The sequence below is a fragment of the Physella acuta genome, unplaced genomic scaffold (genome assembly GCF_028476545.2).
Source record: "Physella acuta isolate Inbredline_101_S28 unplaced genomic scaffold, ASM2847654v3 ptg000208l, whole genome shotgun sequence".
Classification (NCBI taxonomy): Eukaryota; Metazoa; Mollusca; class Gastropoda; family Physidae; genus Physella; species Physella acuta.
Window position 1 is genome coordinate 263,083 of NW_026731727.1, and position 19,601 is coordinate 282,683.

Sequence of the window (19,601 nt, forward strand, 5' to 3'; positions counted from 1 at the left end):
ATAAAAACATCGACTCCATGGACCTAAAAAATTTGGTTTATTAGCAACAAAGTAATTAACATACATGACATTATTTTTGTTGATTTTTTTAAATCTTGAAGGTAGACCTGACCTATGTTTAAATTAAATTGTTTTAAATAATCCTAGATTTTCCAATACATTTCTGTAGACTTAATTTAATTAAATACCGCCATAATTTTAAGCCCAGTAATCTTTGTATTGTAAAATAAAATGCATAATTTACAAATCCTTCGCGGGAAGTTTGATCATCCTTTTAATAATTAATTAATTTTTTATTTTTTCCATTCGGTGAACACATTTGTCAGACACTGGTAGATCTAGATCTAGATTCCCTATAAGCAATCATCCAATTTACTAACTAAAGGCCAATTCAAAATTTACACTTATTCGCAAGTCAAACACGTCATTGGCCTACTAGTACTAGTCCTACTACACATGAATAAAATATTAAAATAATGAATATTATTGTTCTATTGAATAATGAGATTAGTAGATTACCTACCTGTACTACCTAAAGATACTTAATTACTAATGAATGAGCACCTTACTTTGAAAGTTGAACTTTCAACTTTAATAATATTAATTTTTAGTATTTTTTACACTACACTTTTACACACTACAATCTACATTTAATTAAATGATAAGGGCCTAACTATAACGAATGATTAATGATTTAAAATATAATGTAGATCTAGACATTATGACATGACTGTTATTGAGTTATTACACAAGTTGTAAGTAGTACAGTAGATCTACTAGATTCTAGTAGTGAACCTAGTATTTATTATTATTATTACACACTAGGTAGATTTGCCAATACTGCTTACTAGTAGTACTACTTACTAGTAACTAGACTAGTCGGAATGACTAACAATTATTAGGCCTATACTTATATATTATTATTATTATACTTATCATAGTACACCTACAAAGAAAAAAGTTACAAATTTTCCAGAGATTACATGTGTACATACATATTACATCACATATGACATGCTTTTTAAAAAAAAAATTATTATTAATAGTATTTAATAGTATTCCAAGACCTAATATTTTAAAAAATTATATAATTAAAATATAGGGCAGGGCTTATACTTGTGATAGGCCTAATTAAAATTAATAAAAATCCTTTTTCTTTAGCCCTATTATTTTTATGGTGAGTGAATGAATAATGGCACCAAAAAAGGGATCAAGATCCAGAAAAATCTCTACAGAATTACAAGGTTTGCCACCATAACCATCTTTCACTTTATAAAAGTTCTAATGAATTTGGTTTGCGTAGTAATGGTACATATTACTATTACCAATGACAACCACAGATTCTTCTGAAAGTATGTGTGTTAGGTTTTGAGTAGTATGCCTAGTATTTGATTTCAGGTTAATTTTATGTGAAAAATTATTTTTGTGGTGGGACTTGAGTTAGCATTGACATTAGCAAGTGTTAATAATTGTACTTAGTTAGATACTAGTAATCTGTAACAGTGCCTCAGTGGGGATAGGGGCTGCCCCTGAGGGACAACACAAGCACAGTTGTTGGGTAACAGGAGCAAATTTATCTCATGCATCCAAGCATAGCCATGCTGTTGCATACACTGATTGACGTAAACAATGATATACTGTAGACTACACAAACATAAAGACAACACAAGGATGCCATATACAGCTAGAACGCCGTAACACAGTGTAAATAAAAAAGGTCATATATTATATATAAATTATAACGTGTGCAGAGGCGTACCAAAATTAGCAGCCTTGTCATAGATAATACAAAACTCAATAGAATAACTTCTATTGGCAGGTATTGGACAGTATGATAAATTACTGCCAACAAGTATTATAAGACTATAATTAATAAATTACTGCCAACAAGTATTATAAGACTATAATTAATAAATTACTGCCAACAAGTATTTTAAGACTAATTAATATCGGTAAAGCTCATGGTTGCTAAACTTTTAGAAAGTCTCGAGTTTAAACCCTCCGGCAGATGAGGCTCGTTAACTGGGAACAGCCACTCTTCTAGGTGAGACAACTCCAAAATCAAACAACTGCTGCCTTGTAGTTTGTTCTTGGTTGGACAAAGGCTATGGAACCAAATCCAAAAAGAAAAGCAGGCTGAAATCTGAGTCAATGGCCTCAATGGCACATAACCAGTTGACATGTATACTTAACTATGCCCTTCCAACACTAAAATTAAGAACGAAGAAGAAGAAAGAATATCCTCAAAAATATCAAGTCAAAATCATGCTGCATAAGTACATAGTATAAAATTACTATACCAGATCTGTACTCATGCACTCATTCTATGAACATAACTGTATCAGCATATGGTCACAAGACCTTTTCAGCCTGGGATCGTAATGTGATGCCTCTGAGAAAGTCAAAGCTCCACTACCCAGATTCCCAGAGGTCACATGACATGGGAAAACTGGTAACAATTGCTGACAGGAGCACAACATAATATTAACTCACAGGTCTCACAACCAGCTTAGATTTGGGTTATTTCTTGTTGGCTGGTAACACTGTGTATGTGTTATAAACCTAACACCCTTATTTTTTTAGGAATATTCTATTATTTAGGTATTAGGTATAACATATTCCCATTTTAGGTTATTTAATATTTACCACCTCATTAACTGTCATCATTTCCTACGCAGCAAAATCTGATCAACATTCTGTAGCCTGCACTGTTCAATTTTTATTATTATTTACCAAAGTCTAAAAACAGCAAAATTACAGCTGAATTTAGTTTTTTTAAATGCTAAAGTGTGAGGTCGCAATATCTTAACTGTCACACAAGTCTGAACCTGCCCCCCTTCAAGTGTCATGTCATTTATGAATGTTGCTTAGATTGCCAGTGCCCTCTTCTTTACCAATTATATATTACAGTGTAACCAGTTATATATTACAGTGTAACCAGTTATATATTACAGTGTAACCAGTTATATATTACAGTGTAACCAGTTATATATTACAGTGTAACCAGTTATATATTACAGTGTAGTAACCAGTTATATATTACAGTGTAACCAATTATATATTAGAGTGTAGTAACCAGTTATATATTACAGTGTAACCAATTATATATTAGAGTGTAGTAACCAGTTATATATTACAGTGTAACCAGTTAAATAATACAGTATAATTAAGACGGCTCTTGCTGTTTTGCTATGTACAGATGATTCAAAAGCACCGGTGGCAAAGAAAAGGAAAATAGAACTTCAACAGGTCCCCACACCTGTAGAGAGAAAAAACAAGTCTGTAAAGGGGCAGACATGTGCAACAGTCTACAGTTTCTGGCTGGTCAAGTCAGAACCTGAGTCCAGGTTTGAGAAGGGAATTGACATGAAGGTATTTTTAAATTTTCTTAGAAGGGCCAATTTTGTGCAAGGGCTTAGACTGTTAGAGCCAAATTCTTTCCTATTAATGATGAAAAAGTTGAGGTTAGTTTAAGGTGAGGGCAACTAGTGTCATGTTTAGTGATAGGCATTATAAAATTAAAATTACAAAGATCTTTTCTGTTTCAGACTTGACTGAAAAATACATACTTAAATCAATAGTATTTTTTATTAAACTTATATTGAAGCTATATCACACTGTCTTATAAATGACAACTAACTGATTTGAATGTATGCATTTTAATAAAATAACCTTTTTTTACAGTTTAGTTTGGATGACTTAAAAAGTTCACCCGAACAAACTGCATGCTGGGATGGAGTGAGAAATTACCAAGTAGGCAATTTAAACATACTTTTTTCAACATTTTTTAACAACAACAATTTTAAACATTTTCACAATGTGATTTATAAGAATTTATTTCAATTTATAATTATAAACTGAACTAAATTTCAAATTACCTCAATGAATTAAATCAATAATCTATTAGCACCTATCTGTTTTAACTTTTATTTTACAATTTTCAGGCTCGTAATTTTCTTCGAGATCAGATGAAAGAAGGTCAAAAAGTTTTCTTATACCACAGCAACTGCAAAGAGCCTGGAATAGCTGGCGTCTGCCAGGTGAGGAGAGCTGCCATTGATAGATCTTCCGTTGACTCTGATTCAAATCAGACATGTCATTTATCTTCATTTTATGTTTGAAATTTGAAAAACTTTTTTTTAACATTTTTTCTTGCTGATAATTAATGTTAATAATTTGAACTATTTCTGACATAGGTAGTTAAAGCTGGCTATCCAGATCACACTCAGTTTGACCCTAAAGATCCTCATTATGACAGGTTTGTAATGTTGTGTAAACTTTTTTCTTTTCTTTTACAGGCAGCTTTTTTGATACTTTTAAAGCAGGCTTTAATGTTCAATGAGTCAATGCTTATTAAAAATAAAAATAGATACAAAACTAGCCTAAATGTTCAATTTCTTTCAGCTCATCTCAAAAGGACAAGCCCAGATGGTTTATGGTTGACGTCAAGTACATAAGACACTTACGACGTTACATTTCACTAGCTGAGCTGAAGAAGATTCACAAGGAGCATGTACAAGATGGTGGCCCTTTGAAAAACTTGAGCTTGTTTACTAGAGCTAGACTTTCTGTACAGCCACTTACAAAGGGTTAGATATTTTTTCATGTGAAGCTCTTCAGTTTTTTTTTATCTACACACACAAACTTAAATGTCTCCTTCTCTCCATTTGAATAATAGGTGTATGTATATATATATATATACACAGGTGTGTGTGTGTGTATATATATATATATATATATATATACACACACACATAGGTGTGTGTATGTATGTATATATATGTATATATACACACCTGTAATTATTTATTTTTTATGTACTTTTTTAACAGAGGAGTGGTCATTTATTGAAGATCTAGAGAACAAAGAACCAGTGTGAGAATCAGTCAGCACACTTCTGTTGTTGTTTTTTTTGTTTGTATTCATCTGATACATTAAATTATTGTTTTTTAAATTTTGTGTCTAGTTGAATAATAATTATGAATTTTGAGATCTTGGTTAATTCAGAAATATTTTAACCATGGTAAGCTAGCTCCTGTCAAAAAACTAAAAGAACTTTATATTAAGATTCAATGCACAGATCTTTTTCTGTATTTTTACTTCAGTTCAACTTTTCCCCCTTGAAAATGCTTGTGGGTGGAGATGTGTAACAGATACCCCAGTGTACCTAATGTCACACTGCTGATGACAGAACCAAATTGTTGTGACCTTTAATTTTTATTTTTTGCACACATGTTTAACTGCTGGCAGCTGACTCACACCTAAAGTGCAATCCTTGCATATTCAGGTGCTGACATGAGGTGGGAGAGTATGCAGGTGTTTTTACCTGTGTGACACATCTCTCAGGCCTGAAGCTGCTCACATCAGCACTCATCAAATTTGTTCTTAGGCCTGAGCTGCTCACATCAGCACTCAACAAATTTGTTTAGATCTGGATTCCAGACACATCACACATCTCTCAGACCTGAGCTGATCACATCAGCACTCATCAAATTTCTTTAGACCTGAGCTGCTCACATCAGCACTCATCAAATTTCTTTAGACCTGAGCTGATCACATCAGCACTCATCAAATTTCTTTAGACCTGAGCTGCTCACATCAGCACTCATCAAATTTCTTTAGACCTGAGCTGCTCACATCAGCACTCAACAAATTTGTTTAGACCTGGATTCCAGACACATCACAAATCTCTTACACAAGCCTCCTTATACATCGCAACATAGGTAAACTCACAGTGTAGTAGATTCCTATCTAGATGAAACTTGAATATCTAGTTTATCAAGTATTAAATTTTTTTAAATAATTGTTACACACCTAGTCTTTTGAAAGCGACTTAAATTTCAGAAAAAACTTGAGTGAAGAATTGTGCTAGACATTTTTATAGGGAAGCTGTTTTTTTTTTAAAAACTTACTGGTAAATCATAATTCTCTTTGCAATGAATTGGATATCTTTTTGAGTAGAAGATGCTGACAAAAGAAATAGAATGAATTGGATGTCTTTTTGAGTAGAAGATGCTGACGAAAGAAATAGAATGAATTGGATGTCTTTTTGAGTAGAAGATGCTGACAAAAGAAATAGAATGAATTGGATGTCTTTTTGAGTAGAAGATGCTGACAAAAGAAATAGAATGTTGAGTAGAAGATGCTGACAAAAGAAATAAAACGAATAAGTGATAGACAGGAGTGGCAGAGGTCTAGGACATCCCTTTTGTCCCCCCCCCCCCCACCCCACCAGTTGTTACCTACTTCAATACATAATATCCATCTTCCTACTGCAGTTTGTAGTGTGGGGAAGGAGGGAATAATGTCCTGTGTAACAGTCAAATTCATTTTTAGTATTTACATACTGATGGAATGTTACAAAGTTTATGCTGGTGTGAGATTTAAATGTCTCAATAGATTCAATTAGTTGAACTTGGTGTGAGAATGTCTCAATAGATTCAATTACAGTTGAACTAGCCAGCTCTACCTGGGAGTATTTTGTTGGCAAACAATTCTATGTTGTTGCAGTATTGACTTTGTTGTTGCGGTATTGAAATGGAATTGACTACTCTCTCACCAAACCAGATCTGGTGGAAACTACTCCATGGTACGTGGGGCGACTGAGAATATGGATGATGATCCATTTTTGGGATGACTTTTGAAGAGCGTCTTGGTTATTAATCAATGCATACCTAGTCTACATAGAATTTTTTTACAGCAACAATACACTGGCAGTACTGTTTCTGCTGCACTTAATTTTATGTTGTTTTTTTTTTTTGGGGAGGGGGGAGGAGGGTGTCATACATTAAGCATTTACTGTGTGTAAATAGCTAGTTTCTGTCTGTTTACAACTGCTCATATACCAGCATTAAAAGTACGGGTATATACTGGATTCTTCTTGAACATATTCTGTAACAAGACATATTCTCTGATATAACTGCAATGTATGAGCGCTTAAAGCTGAGAATGCAATGTAGGTGCACCATGCTCTGTTATTTAATTCAACTTTTTAGATAACAAGCAGTAAAGATAAAAATATCAACTCATGAATTGCCTGCAACAGATGTTTTTAATACAAATAGCAAATGTAGACAAATAAAATATGGGAATAAGCTGCTGAAACAATCCACATCTTGGCTTCTTGACAGGCCATGTTTGACTGGCACAAATCTGGGGCTTGCAGTGAAAACTTTCAAGGACAAGGGTGGGAAGGCGACTACATAATGTGTAACTGGGTTTATAATCATGTTGAGTTGGCGCACAGTAACCACACATTCAGCAGGGACTAGGTGCATGATGAGACTATACATGACAAGTGATTTTTAGACTTCGAGGAATTGTAGGGCTGCTACATCCACTTCTCATGGAGGTGTAAATCCAAAGTTTCTAACTATTTGGTTGAAAAATTCAACCCTATGAAATGACTGGCAACTAGTAGTTCATTTCTGTTCACATTCAGGCTTTTTTTTTTCAAACTTTGTTATCAAGAGTATAAAATATAGTTCGTTCAAAAAGTTAGCTTATCACAGATCAAAAGAATAATACAAATAAAATGAAGTTCTGAGATACTTAAAAACAATACTGATGATATGAGTCAAATACAGAAAATAAGTGGAATAGAAAATGTCAATAGTGACACCAAATAAGACAAAAGCAACATGCACCCCTAAAAGCAGAGTTACACATTTTTGTACAAGCTTACTATACAATAGTGGAGAACAATAGATTCAGAATTTTAAAATACAATCATTTTTTTCATTAATTAATGTTGTACATTGTTTTGTATTTTATTACAAAATTAAAGTGTAGGTGTAACATTCACACCAATGTTTTTCTAACTTGAATTCTTAACTCAAAATTTCAGATGTTTCAAAAGCAAGTAGTTGTGTGTTGTATATTTTAGACATTTTGTTTTGTTCATGTTCTAGAAATTGAACTGGTGGAGAACTATAAATAGAATGGAAAAATTTAACCCATGGAAAGGGTGCCAGCACCTTGTCCAAATCCAAAACCTTTAGGTCCAAAATTCTTTCCATAACAATCTGCAATAAAGGAAATAAAAGTTAACAGATATAACACAACGCTGAAATAATGGACTTAAATGCTGATATTTGACATAAACTTGTTTAAAATCACCCTAGTCATTATTTTGTTACTTATTTGTTGTCAATAAGTTACCTCCAACATTGAATTGTTTAAAATCCCAAGCTAAATCCATAAGATTTGATATAGGAGACATGGATTCAAATCAGGGCAAAGGTATGTGGGTTGACTTAAGGGTCTCAAAACTTTAGGATTAAGGGTCACAAAAGTTGAGGATTAAAGGTGACATTGAAGCTAAAATTCCTGCTCACTAGCGAATAGCAATAACTGAGTTGATTAAATTATATTTTTGTCATTGCTGTTAACTGTACTCTTGAATAAAAAAGATAAAAACACTCACTTTTACAGTAAACTTCCTGCTCATGGAAGGCCATGGTGCTGGAGTCGACAGATTTCTTGCAGCTCTTGCAGTTGAAGCATGTCTTGTGCCAGGGCTGAAAGATTTGGTTTTGTCAATTTAATGTCTAAAGTTACATAATGCTTCACATAGGGTGAACCTAAAGTTAGGTAGATGTCATTTCTTTACATAATGCTTCACATATGGTGAACCTAAAGTTAGGTAGATGTCATTTCTTTACATAATGCTTCACGTAGGGTGAACCTAAAGTTTCTGTTAGAGCCTGATTGCCCTACTAGATCCTACTAACTAATGTATCTTCAAACAGAAAATTCCTTACCACTGTAGAGCCTATGGCTCTCTCTGCATCATACACAGTCTTGCCACATCTGGGGCACTTGGGGCCAGTGCCAGAGTCAGAGCCAGTCAGAGATGATCCAGTGAAAGAGTCGCCAGTTGGCTTGTTGCTGGAGCAAAGAAAAGTACATTGGATGCCCTACTCTAGTCACCAACTACACATTTGTTAACATCACTAATGGCCAGTCTAAGCAAAAACTGAACGGGACTCTGGGCTAGTACAACTTACTCCATCTCACAGGGGACTCTGGGCTAGTACAACTTACTCCATCTCACAGGGGACTCTGGGCAAGTACAACTTACTCCATCTCACAGGGGACTCTGGGCTAGTACAACTTACTCCATCTCACAGGGGGCTCTGGGCTAGTACAACTTACTCCATCTCACAGGGGACTCTGGGCTAGTACAACTTACTCCATCTCACATGGGACTCTGGGCTAGTACAACTTACTCCATCTCACAGGGGACTCTGGGCTAGTACAACTTACTCCATCTCACATGGGACTCTGGGCTAGTACAACTTACTCCATCTCACTCTGGGCTAGTACAACTTACTCCATCTCACTCTGGGCTAGTACAACTTACTCCATCTCACAGGGGACTCTGGGCTAGTACAACTTACTCCATCTCACATGGGACTCTGGGCTAGTACAACTTACTCCATCTCACAGGGGACTCTGGGCTAGTACAACTTACTCCATCTCACAGGGGACTCTGGGCTAGTACAACTTACTCCATCTCACAGGGGACTCTGGGCTAGTACAACTTACTCCATCTCACACTGGGCTAGTACAACTTACTCCATCTCACAGGCCTTGTTACCAAAACGTTCTCCCTTGTCCATGCCCAGGGCACCAGCACCACCCCCAAAGCCGTATCCCTTGGGTCCAAACTTCCTGCCGTGGCACTGCTTGCAGTAGAGTTCAGAGTTGTGCTCACTCACGTTGGTGCTCTCCAGGAACTTGTTGCACATGTCTAGGGGGGGGGGGGGAGAATAGAGACATTACACTCTGGCATAAAACAAATGTAATGGTCCAATCATACACTGGCTCTCCAGGAACTTGTTGCACATGTCTAGGGGGGGGGGGGAGAATAGAGACATTACACTCTGGCATAAAACAAATGTAATGGTCCAATCTTACACTGGCTCTCCAAGGTGACATACAACAAACATAATGGTTAAATACTGCAAGTAAGCTGGTTCAACACCCCGTACATTTTTACACAGCGGTATTTGTTTTGTTAAAGCTTGTCACAGTACATTTTGACACAAGCTTCTTTAAAACATGGCTATGCATGGCTGAGTAAACTTCAATATACATTGCAAAAAAGAGCTAAAAAATGCATCTTGTTTCAGCTTGTACTTACTGCACTTGAAGCATCCCTTGTGGAACTTGTGGCCACCTGCCACTTTCTCCTCAGCTGCATAGACAGCCTTGCCACACTTGGGGCATTTGGCTTGCTCTGGTGGCTTGAAAGGCATGGCTGACTAGTTTGTTGCTAGGGACACATAGAAGACAAACATGAAAGGCATGGCTGACTCTAGTTGGTTGCTAGGGACACATAGAAGACAAACATGAAAGGCATGGCTGACTAGTTGGTTGCTAGGGACACATAGAAGACAAACATGAAAGGCATGGTTGACTCTAGTTGGTTGCTAGGGACACATAGAAGATAAACATGAAAGGCATGGCTGACTCTAGTTGGTTGCTAGGGACACATAGAAGACAAACATGAAAGGCATGGCTGACTCTAGTTGGTTGCTAGGGACACATAGAAGACAAACATGAAAGGCATGGCTGACTAGTTGGTTGCTAGGGACACATAGAAGACAAACATGAAAGGCATGGCTGACTAGTTGGTTGCTAGGGACACATAGAAGACAAACATGAAAGGCATGGCTGACTCTAGTTGGTTGCTAGGGACACATACAAGACAAACATGAAAGGCATGGCTGACTCTAGTTGGTTGCTAGGGACACATAGAAGACAAACATGAAAGGCATGGCTGACTCTAGTTGGTTGCTAGGGACACATAGAAGACAAACATGAAAGGCATGGCTGACTAGTTGGTTGCTAGGGACACATAGAAGACAAACATGACAGGAAAACTGTAGGACTTGTTGAGCTTACAGCATGTTGTTGGAGCTCTTTTAGTTTTGGCTAAGCAAAGGACCACCATGTGCACCCACATCACTGGTATAGGATGGGCCCCCAAATCACTGGTATAGGATGGGCCCCCACATCACTGGTATAGGATGGGCCCCACATCACTGGTATAGGATGGGCCCCCAAATCACTGGTATAGGATGGGCCCCCAAATCACTGGTATAGGATGGGCCCCACATCACTGGTATAGGATGGGCCCCCACATCACTGGTATAGGATGGGCCCCCAAATCACTGGTATAGGATGGGCCCCACATCACTGGTATAGGATGGGCCCCCACATCACTGGTATAGGATGGGCCCCCACATCACTGGTATAGGATGGGCCCCCACATCACTGGTATAGGATGGGCCCCCACATCACTGGTATAGGATGGGCCCCCACATCACTGGTATAGGATGGGCCCCCACATCACTGGTATAGGATGGGCCCCAACATCACTGGTATAGGATGGGCCCCCACATCACTGGTATAGGATGGGCCCCACATCACTGGTATAGGATGGGCCCTGACATCACTGGTATAGGGTGGGCCCTGACATCACTGGTATAGGATGGGCCCCCACATCACTGGTATAGGATGGGCCCCACATCACTGGTATAGGATGGGCCTCCACATCACTGGTATAGGGTGGGCCCCCACATCACTGGTATAGGGTGGGCCCCCACATCACTGGTATAGGATGGGCCCCCACATCACTGGTATAGGATGTGCACCCACATCACTGGTATAGGGTGGGCCCCACATCACTGGTATAGGATGGGCCCCCACATCACTGGTATAGGGTGGGCCCCACATCACTGGTATAGGATGGGCCCCCACATCACTGGTATAGGATGGGCCCTGACATCACTGGTATAGGATGGGCCTCCACATCACTGGTATAGGGTGGGCCCCACATCACTGGTATAGGATGGGCCCTGACATCACTGGTATAGGATGGGCCCTGACATCACTGGTATAGAGTGGGCCCCCGCATCACTGGTATAGGGTGGGCCCCCACATCACTGGTATAGGATGGGCCTCCACATCACTGGTATAGAGTGGGCCCCCGCATCACTGGTATAGGGTGGGCCCCCACATCACTGGTATAGGGTGGGCCCCACATCACTGGTATAGGATGGGCCCCCACATCACTGGTATAGGATGGGCCCCCACATCACTGGTATAGGATGGGCCCTGACATCACTGGTATAGGGTGGGCCCCACATCACTGGTATAGGATGGGCCCTGACATCACTGGTATAGGATGGGCCCTGACATCACTGGTATAGGGTGGGCCCCACATCACTGGTATAGGGTGGGCCCCACATCACTGGTATAGGATGGGCCCCCACATCACTGGTATAGGGTGGGCCCCACATCACTGGTATAGGATGTGCCCCCACATCACTGGTATAGGATGTGCCCCCACATCACTGGTATAGGATGTGCCCCCACATCACTGGAAGGCTGGGCCCAACCGACATAATCACACCTCCAACAGGTTGCCTGTGATGTTGCAACCAATTTATTTATTAACGTTTTATCGCTCAGGTAATTTTGTGCTCGCCTTTGAAGATTTTGTTTGGCTTCTGCGTTCAGTTTGTACACATACACACATTTTAAACTGCTGGTAGCTGCGTTTTTTCTCGAAAAACTCTAATAAAATTTCCTGTATGTTTTTAACTTTTTTCTCTCTCCATTTGTGATAAACACGATACAAATAAATAGAAACACATAATTATTGTTATTTTTAACATTGTAAATAATGTCAAGTTGATAGACTGTGTCAGATACTCATTGCGTTAAAACAACATTCCTTTAAAGTTTAGAGCGAGCTTTGAAGCCTAGAGAAACACAGGAAATAAGAACTAGTCGAACTATTTTTTGGCAGCGGAGATGGACGGCCAGAACACAGCCGCACTACCTTACCCTCTCTACTCAGATAAAAGCTGTGGTGTGTTTTTGTTTACCCCAACCTCACTTCACCCAACCCCGGGTGCTAAAAAAGAAGCAGGTAATAACGGAAGTAGTATAAAGGTCATGGCCTGGGGTTTCATGCCAACCCCTAGCAGCAGATGTACCCGAGCGCTGCCACCCCCATCACCATCTTCGCCTCGTCTGCTCCAAATATGTGTCTGTCTACTCGCCCTGCAAGTGCATCAAGTGTGCGCCAACTAGAATTAACGATAATCCGTTTAGATAATCAATTAGTGAACACTAATCAAACGTTAGTTAATCTATTCTACATCTTTAGGTTCTGCCTGCATATGTCGAGATCATTATGGGGAAACATGAAAAGATTGATAAAGCCATAGACTCGCATCATATTAGAAAGCCATAGACTCGCATCATATTAGAAAGCCATAGACTCGCATCCTATTAGAAAGCCATAGACTCGCATCCTATTAGAAAGCCATAGACTCGCATCATATTAGAAAGCCATAGACTCGCATCCTATTATAAAGCCATAGACTCGCATCCTATCAACACTAGTGGTACAGAAAGTTTTCACCAGAGTGCAGCTTGGGATACATTGGGGTCTGCCCACTTCCTACATGACACGTAGAACAAGAGGCTCGCGCGCCAAGCACTCGTGCTCAAGTAGCCGCCTATTTCTAGAGATGTCATTGTTGACATTACCTCCCCTTTTTCACAGCCACATCAAGTTTAGTTCATACACAGCAGAGGCGTAGCAAGGGAGGGGGGGGGGGGGGGGCGGGGGTACATCTGTCCCCGGGCCACATTAAGTTTAGTCCATACACACAGCTACATATATAGATCTAATATATATAAAGAGAGAGCGCGCGCAATTTGTTAAAAAAATAAGATGAGACCGTTATTTGCACTTAACCTCAATCTATAACACCCTACACACACCCCCCCCCCCCAACTCAAGCAGTGACGGTTCACGTTATGGGTTATTTCTAGTAGTCAACAATTAGCTACACGCTACCGACCAACAGAGTTTCTTCCAGGCATTTCTTTGGGGGGGGCTTCGCCCCCCCCCCCCCGAAATTTTTTTACCGCCCCCCCCCCCCCGAACGAAATGAAATTTATATAATTTATATAGAAAATATATACTTTTAACAGTGTCTGCCCCCCGAAGAAAGTCTACCGCCCCCCCCCCCCGAAAATTTCAAGTGCCCCCCCCCCCCCCCCGGAGAAAAAAGTCTGGAAGAAACACTGCCGACCAAGCGTCATAAATTGGCTGCATGCGACCACCTAGCAGGTTCTAAATGACGTACCGCCGTGCCGCCTGCTGTTTTCTTTGAAACCAAGCCAGAAATGTTTTTTTTTTTAAATTTCAATGGAGCCATCAGGTCCAAGTAAAAACAGGAAGTGATTTACGAACTGTAGACATTTTCGTTTAAACGCATTCATGTTTCTGCCGTCAGCACCAGAAGGACGGGTACGCCAGAAACGTTGTGATACACATTTTATAAACAACAGAATAATGGGTTATCACAGCATCATCTCCCCTATAAAATAACAGCATCTGCTCAGTGAATAGTTGCAGCTCACAACAATACAGTTTTTGTTGCATCAGTTAAGAGTGTCGCGTCATCGACGGTTGATGACGTCAGAGCAGTTGATGACGTCAATGAAATAAGTTAGAAAACAAACTATGAAGGTTTAGATCTAGATCTATTTTGTTTGTGGAGATGTCAAATGATCAAATCTGTCATATATCTATTCGAAATTGTGCAGACATCAAATCTATGAATCTATTTCAGATTTTTTATCAAATCTATGAATCTATTTCAGTTTGTGCCAACGTCGAATCTCCCATGAACACTTGATCCTATTTTCCACAAGGAGCTCCGAAAGATTATTTTGAGAAAAAACCATTTTGGCAATGCCTTCGATCATCTATTTTTAGCACACATTCTGGAGCTTGGGGGAAAAACACACAGTTGCATACCAGAGAGGTCAAGGTGAGTAAGACTGTAGCCATCAGATAGCACTTGCCTGTGCAAAACATGCTGATGATGTTTCTCTGGGGTAAAAAGGGAAAGCTGTCAGACATGGATGGCCAGGTCCTGCCTTAGATTTGGACAGGATGCCGGGCTAAGCAAGTTGATGATGCCAGCATTATCCGAACAGAAGCGGTTTAAAACAAGCGTCACTTCCTTTCGTTCCATCCGGGTCCTAGGGTACCCAGCTCTGACATGTCGAGTGTTTGACAGTCACTGGTAAACATAAACAAAACTATATTCCCCCCCCCCCCCCACTTGTTACAACTGAACTAATTAAGCGGCCAGCTGAGTGTTGTGTGATGGGTACTGTGAGTGTTGTGTGAGTGTTGTGTGATGGGTACTGTGAGTGTTGTGTGATGGGTACTGTGAGTGTTGTGTGATGGGTACTGTGAGTGTTGTGTGATGGGTACTGTGAGTGTTGTGTGATGGGTACTGTGAGTGTTGTGTGATGGGTACTGTGAGTGTTGTGTGATGGGTACTGTGAGTGTTGTGTGATGGTTACTGTGAGTGTGTGTGATGGGTACTGTGAGTTTTGTGTGATGGGTACTGTGAGTGTTGTGTGATGGTTACTGTGAGTGTGTGTGATGGGTACTGTGAGTGTTGTGTGATGGGTACTGTGAGTGTTGTGTGATGGGTACTGTGAGTGTTGTGTGATGGGTACTGTGAGTGTTGTGTGATGGGTACTGTGAGTGTTGTGTGATGGTTACTGTGAGTGTGTGTGATGGGTACTGTGAGTGTTGTGTGATGGGTACTGTGAGTGTTGTGTGATGGGTACTGTGAGTGTTGTGTGATGGGTACTGTGAGTGTTGTGTGATGGGTACTGTGGGTGTTGTGTGATGTGTACTGTGAGTGTTGTGTGATGGTTACTGTGAGTGTTGTGTGATGGGTACTGTGAGTGTTGTGTGATGGGTACTGTGAGTGTTGTGTGATGGGTACTGTGAGTGTTGTGTGATGGGTACTGTGAGTGTTGTGTGATGGTTACTGTGAGTGTGTGTGATGGGTACTGTGAGTGTTGTGTGATGGGTACTGTGAGTGTTGTGTGATGGGTACTGTGAGTGTTGTGTGATGGGTACTGTGAGTGTTGTGTGATGGGTAGTGTGAGTGTTGTGTGATGGGTACTGTGAGTGTTGTGTGATGGGTACTGTGAGTGTTGTGTGATGGGTACTGTGAGTGTTGTGTGATGGGTACTGTGGGTGTTGTGTGATGGGTACTGTGAGTGTTGTGTGATGGGTAGTGTGAGTGTTGTGTGATGGGTAGTGTGAGTGTTGTGTGATGGGTAGTGTGAGTGTTGTGTGATGGGTACTGTGAGTGTTGTGTGATGGGTACTGTGAGTGTTGTGTGATGGGTACTGTGGGTGTTGTGTGATGGGTATTGTGAGTGTTGGGTACTGTGAGCTAAAGTTAAGGCCACAGTACAGCTGTGATAATGTGTTTGTGTATTGAGTGCGTCTATTAGGTTTTTAGGTATATAATCTGTTTGATGCCGATCAAGGTTTTTTTTTTCATAAATGAGGTGTTTTTCGATATTTTTTATAAAAAACTACCTAAAAATTTACATAGGTTACTTAGTAGGTTTATCCTTAGATGAGAATAAGGCATAAACAGCCAGTAGGGACATATTTCGTACAAACATGATAAGTAAAATTCCTCTCAGGGGGGGGGGGGGGGTGAGGGGGAGCGGAATGGGGATTAAGTTACAGTCATATCGCCCCATTCATTATTTTAATACTCTGAGTGTTATTTCATGTTAATTATATTGATTACTTTAAAATAATTCACCTACATCAATTAGCGTGTATTTAAAAAACCGGTTTAAAGGTAAAAAATAAAATAAAATGTAACTTGTTCAATTCACATAAGGAATAATAATCATTAAAAAAGTTTTAAAAACCCACGTTTTCTGATTGAACTAAAAAGTAGAAAATAAATGCTATAGGCCCTACATCACAATAATGCAAGCGATCACTCTACTATAAGCGATGAAAAACGTGGGGCGCCGAAGTAAAAGTTATATTACTATTGATTAGATAATACTATTGACTTTTATTAGGGAGCTTGTAGAGAGTCAACAGTATTAGAAACTGTAAGAAAATCACGGCGCCCCACGTTTTTGCTCGCTTATAGTAGAGTGATCGCTTGCATTATTGTGATGTAGGGCCTATAGCATTTATTTTCTACTTTTTAGTTCAATCAGAAAACGTGGGTTTTTAAAACTTTTTTAATGATTATTATTTTCTACTTTTTAGTCTTTGTCTGTTTGTTTGCATTAAAATCTTGCTATCGATTTTATCTTTTCACTTTTTTTGGGTAAACGAAGACAACTCGTAAAAAGACAACTCGTAAAAAGACAACTCGTAAAAAGACAACTCGTAAAAAGACAACTCGTAAAAAGACAACTCGTAAAAAACACGTTGTTTGAATTCGTTACTGACTAGAACACATAGATTTGAACCCGTGTCGAGTGGGATAGCAATCGTGTGCCCAACCACTCGACCATATCGTCTCCCCCAAACTGGCCTACCTCCTGTAAGTTTAAACTCGGTTCAAGCTAAATTCTCTGCCCCTAAGCCTGTGGCGACATGTGATCGTTCGCTTCACTGCGCGCGAGGTACGCGTCGCTGGTTTTTTTTCTAATGGCTAGCAGAGGAGAATTATATATATAGATTATATAGCGGTCTAAAATGCTCAATAAAATGTTTCCATTGATCAATTTAGTAATAATAACAATTGAATATTCAATGGTCATCCAAAAGAAAGCTTCCCTGAAAATTTCAGCGCGCTAGCTAACTGGGAAGTGCCAGAAATTTCGATCGCAAGATTTGATTGGAAAGACAAACAAATAAACACACAGAGAAAGCAAGTTAAAGAAAACGTGGGAAAAATAGGCCGCCCGAAGCCTTAATTATAATAAACTATAAAATGTGTGTAGTGTAGTATTCTACTCAAGTTTATATAAATCTATTGACCAAGGTTCAGTGGTTCGGTGAGTCAGTATCAGGGGTACGGCAGAGGTCAAGACACACAACTAACTCAATAATTATATTTTATTTTTCCAATTAAGAAGGGTTCGGTGAATGCGTAGGCCTATATGAAGCTTGAGGGGTTCAGTACCCGCAAGAGAGTCAAAAAGGTTATAGATCTAGCTAGATTCTAGTAATGGATATAGATTATAGACTCCAGTTCAGTAGAAAAAAAAAGTACAGATTTTCTTTATATTTTAATAGAAACAGAAAAAAAAGTATGCTGTTTCTATTAAAATAATTCTAGCAACAAATAAAAATGTAATTTAATTGATGTAAGCCATTAGTATTTTGTAAGCTTCATGGACTTGTTTCTAAGGTAAACCAAAACTTAGCGCAAAGTTGCCAGGTTTTTTTGGTGGCGGGAATCTACTATACTTTTTTTTTTGCAACAGTCAACATTTAAATAATTACATTTAATGTGTAAGCGGCATTTATATGTAGGTTATATTTAACCAATAATTTAGTTCATTAAAATATTTTGCTTATAGAAAGAGCACTAAGTATAAGTAGCCTATACTTCATTCGACAACTAATAAAGGTTGAAACAAATGAAAATACATAGAACAAAATTGACCCACTAGATTAATAAACAATTATAATTTTACCTAAAAAAAACCCAGTAATTTAAAAATATGTTCGAATAAACATTTACATGTATGCTGAATAAAAATATTATTCAAGATTAGATAATATTTATGACTTAGTTTCTTTCACATTTCAAACATGAATTTTCTTAAAGCTTTTTAATAATATGAGTATGAGGGACAACTTTAGTTTTCGTGAGTCAAAAATGAATAACTCTTAGCTGTACTTTTGAAGCTAGCAAGGAAACTTAAATGTGTCTCTTTTACAATGATAAAAAATAAGAAGTCTTACCTGATGGATTGCTGATAGTGTTAAGTCGGGGATGACTGGTAAGAACGACAGACGTTGAAATTAATAAAAGATGCCGGTTTGCACACCACTCTCTTCGAAAGCAAGAATTCTCTTTCGCGGACTTTTGCACACATCACGTTTGTTTTGGTGAACTTCTTTTGGACATATTGGGCACGTTGCACACGTTACTATATTTTTGTTACTCACTTAAGAAAACTGAGTGCGGGAGTTTATTTCGAGTTAGGTGGCGACCTTTTCCTATTCATCTTTTCTTTCATCCTCTCTTTCAGTACGTAGATCTAGAATCTACATCTAATAGCAAAATGTTTTTATATACGACAAAGTAGTTAACTTTTGAACAATAATATTTAGATGGAGGGGAAATAATTAAAAACCTAACAGTAACATAAACAATTCCGCCTTTGATCATAGGTTTATATTAAATCGATCAATACAGGTCTTTTTTAAGCAAAACAACACAAACTAAACATTACAATCTTGATTATGAACTAAAATTAGAAACTCAGTTATTACATTTTATTTTTAACTCTAGGCCCTATTTAGATCGAGGCGATATTGACCAGAGTTCTTTTGGACAGGTCAGAAAATGAGTCAGATGATCTCGTGCAGTTTACACCAGATAATGATAAGAGGGGGATGGGGGAGGAAATTTGACGCAAAGCATTGTCTAACTACTGAACCTCTAGGTGGTGGAAACTTATCTGCTCCATCGGCATTATTGGTCGTGTTTACACCTGACAAGTTTCTTCTTGATACATTACAAACATTTCCCT

At 38.8% G+C, this 19,601-nt stretch overlaps 2 protein-coding genes across 7 annotated transcripts; one reads left to right on the forward strand and one right to left on the reverse strand.

The window, feature by feature from the left end:
* The first annotated feature begins 1 nt into the window (after position 1).
* LOC131937359 (thymocyte nuclear protein 1) lies at positions 2–4,930 on the forward strand. 5 transcript variants are annotated; one of them, XM_059294720.1, is made up of 8 exons: positions 2–51; positions 1,162–1,244; positions 3,200–3,372; positions 3,685–3,753; positions 3,945–4,040; positions 4,197–4,258; positions 4,405–4,589; positions 4,833–4,930. In XM_059294720.1, exons 2-8 carry the CDS (start codon positions 1,193–1,195, stop codon positions 4,877–4,879), a joined length of 684 nt encoding a protein of 227 aa, XP_059150703.1. In that variant the 5' UTR covers positions 2–51; positions 1,162–1,192; the 3' UTR covers positions 4,880–4,930. The 5 variants fall into 5 exon arrangements, with proteins under 5 accessions (XP_059150703.1, XP_059150701.1, XP_059150702.1 ...); XM_059294718.1 differs by lacking the exon at positions 2–51 and adding an exon at positions 64–101; XM_059294719.1 differs by lacking the exon at positions 2–51 and adding an exon at positions 242–309.
* Positions 4,931–7,032: 2,102 nt separating this feature from the next.
* Positions 7,033–18,928, reverse strand: LOC131937333 (cysteine and glycine-rich protein 2). 2 transcript variants are annotated; one of them, XM_059294644.1, is made up of 6 exons: positions 18,808–18,928; positions 10,148–10,279; positions 9,580–9,754; positions 8,763–8,889; positions 8,426–8,519; positions 7,033–8,024 (listed from the first exon to the last, which is right to left on the reverse strand). In XM_059294644.1, exons 2-6 carry the CDS (start codon positions 10,260–10,262, stop codon positions 7,951–7,953), a joined length of 585 nt encoding a protein of 194 aa, XP_059150627.1. In that variant the 5' UTR covers positions 10,263–10,279; positions 18,808–18,928; the 3' UTR covers positions 7,033–7,950. The 2 variants fall into 2 exon arrangements, with proteins under 2 accessions (XP_059150627.1, XP_059150629.1); XM_059294646.1 differs by lacking the exon at positions 18,808–18,928 and adding an exon at positions 10,310–10,338 and having other exon boundaries at positions 10,148–10,258.
* Between the last annotated feature and the right edge of the window lie 673 nt (positions 18,929–19,601).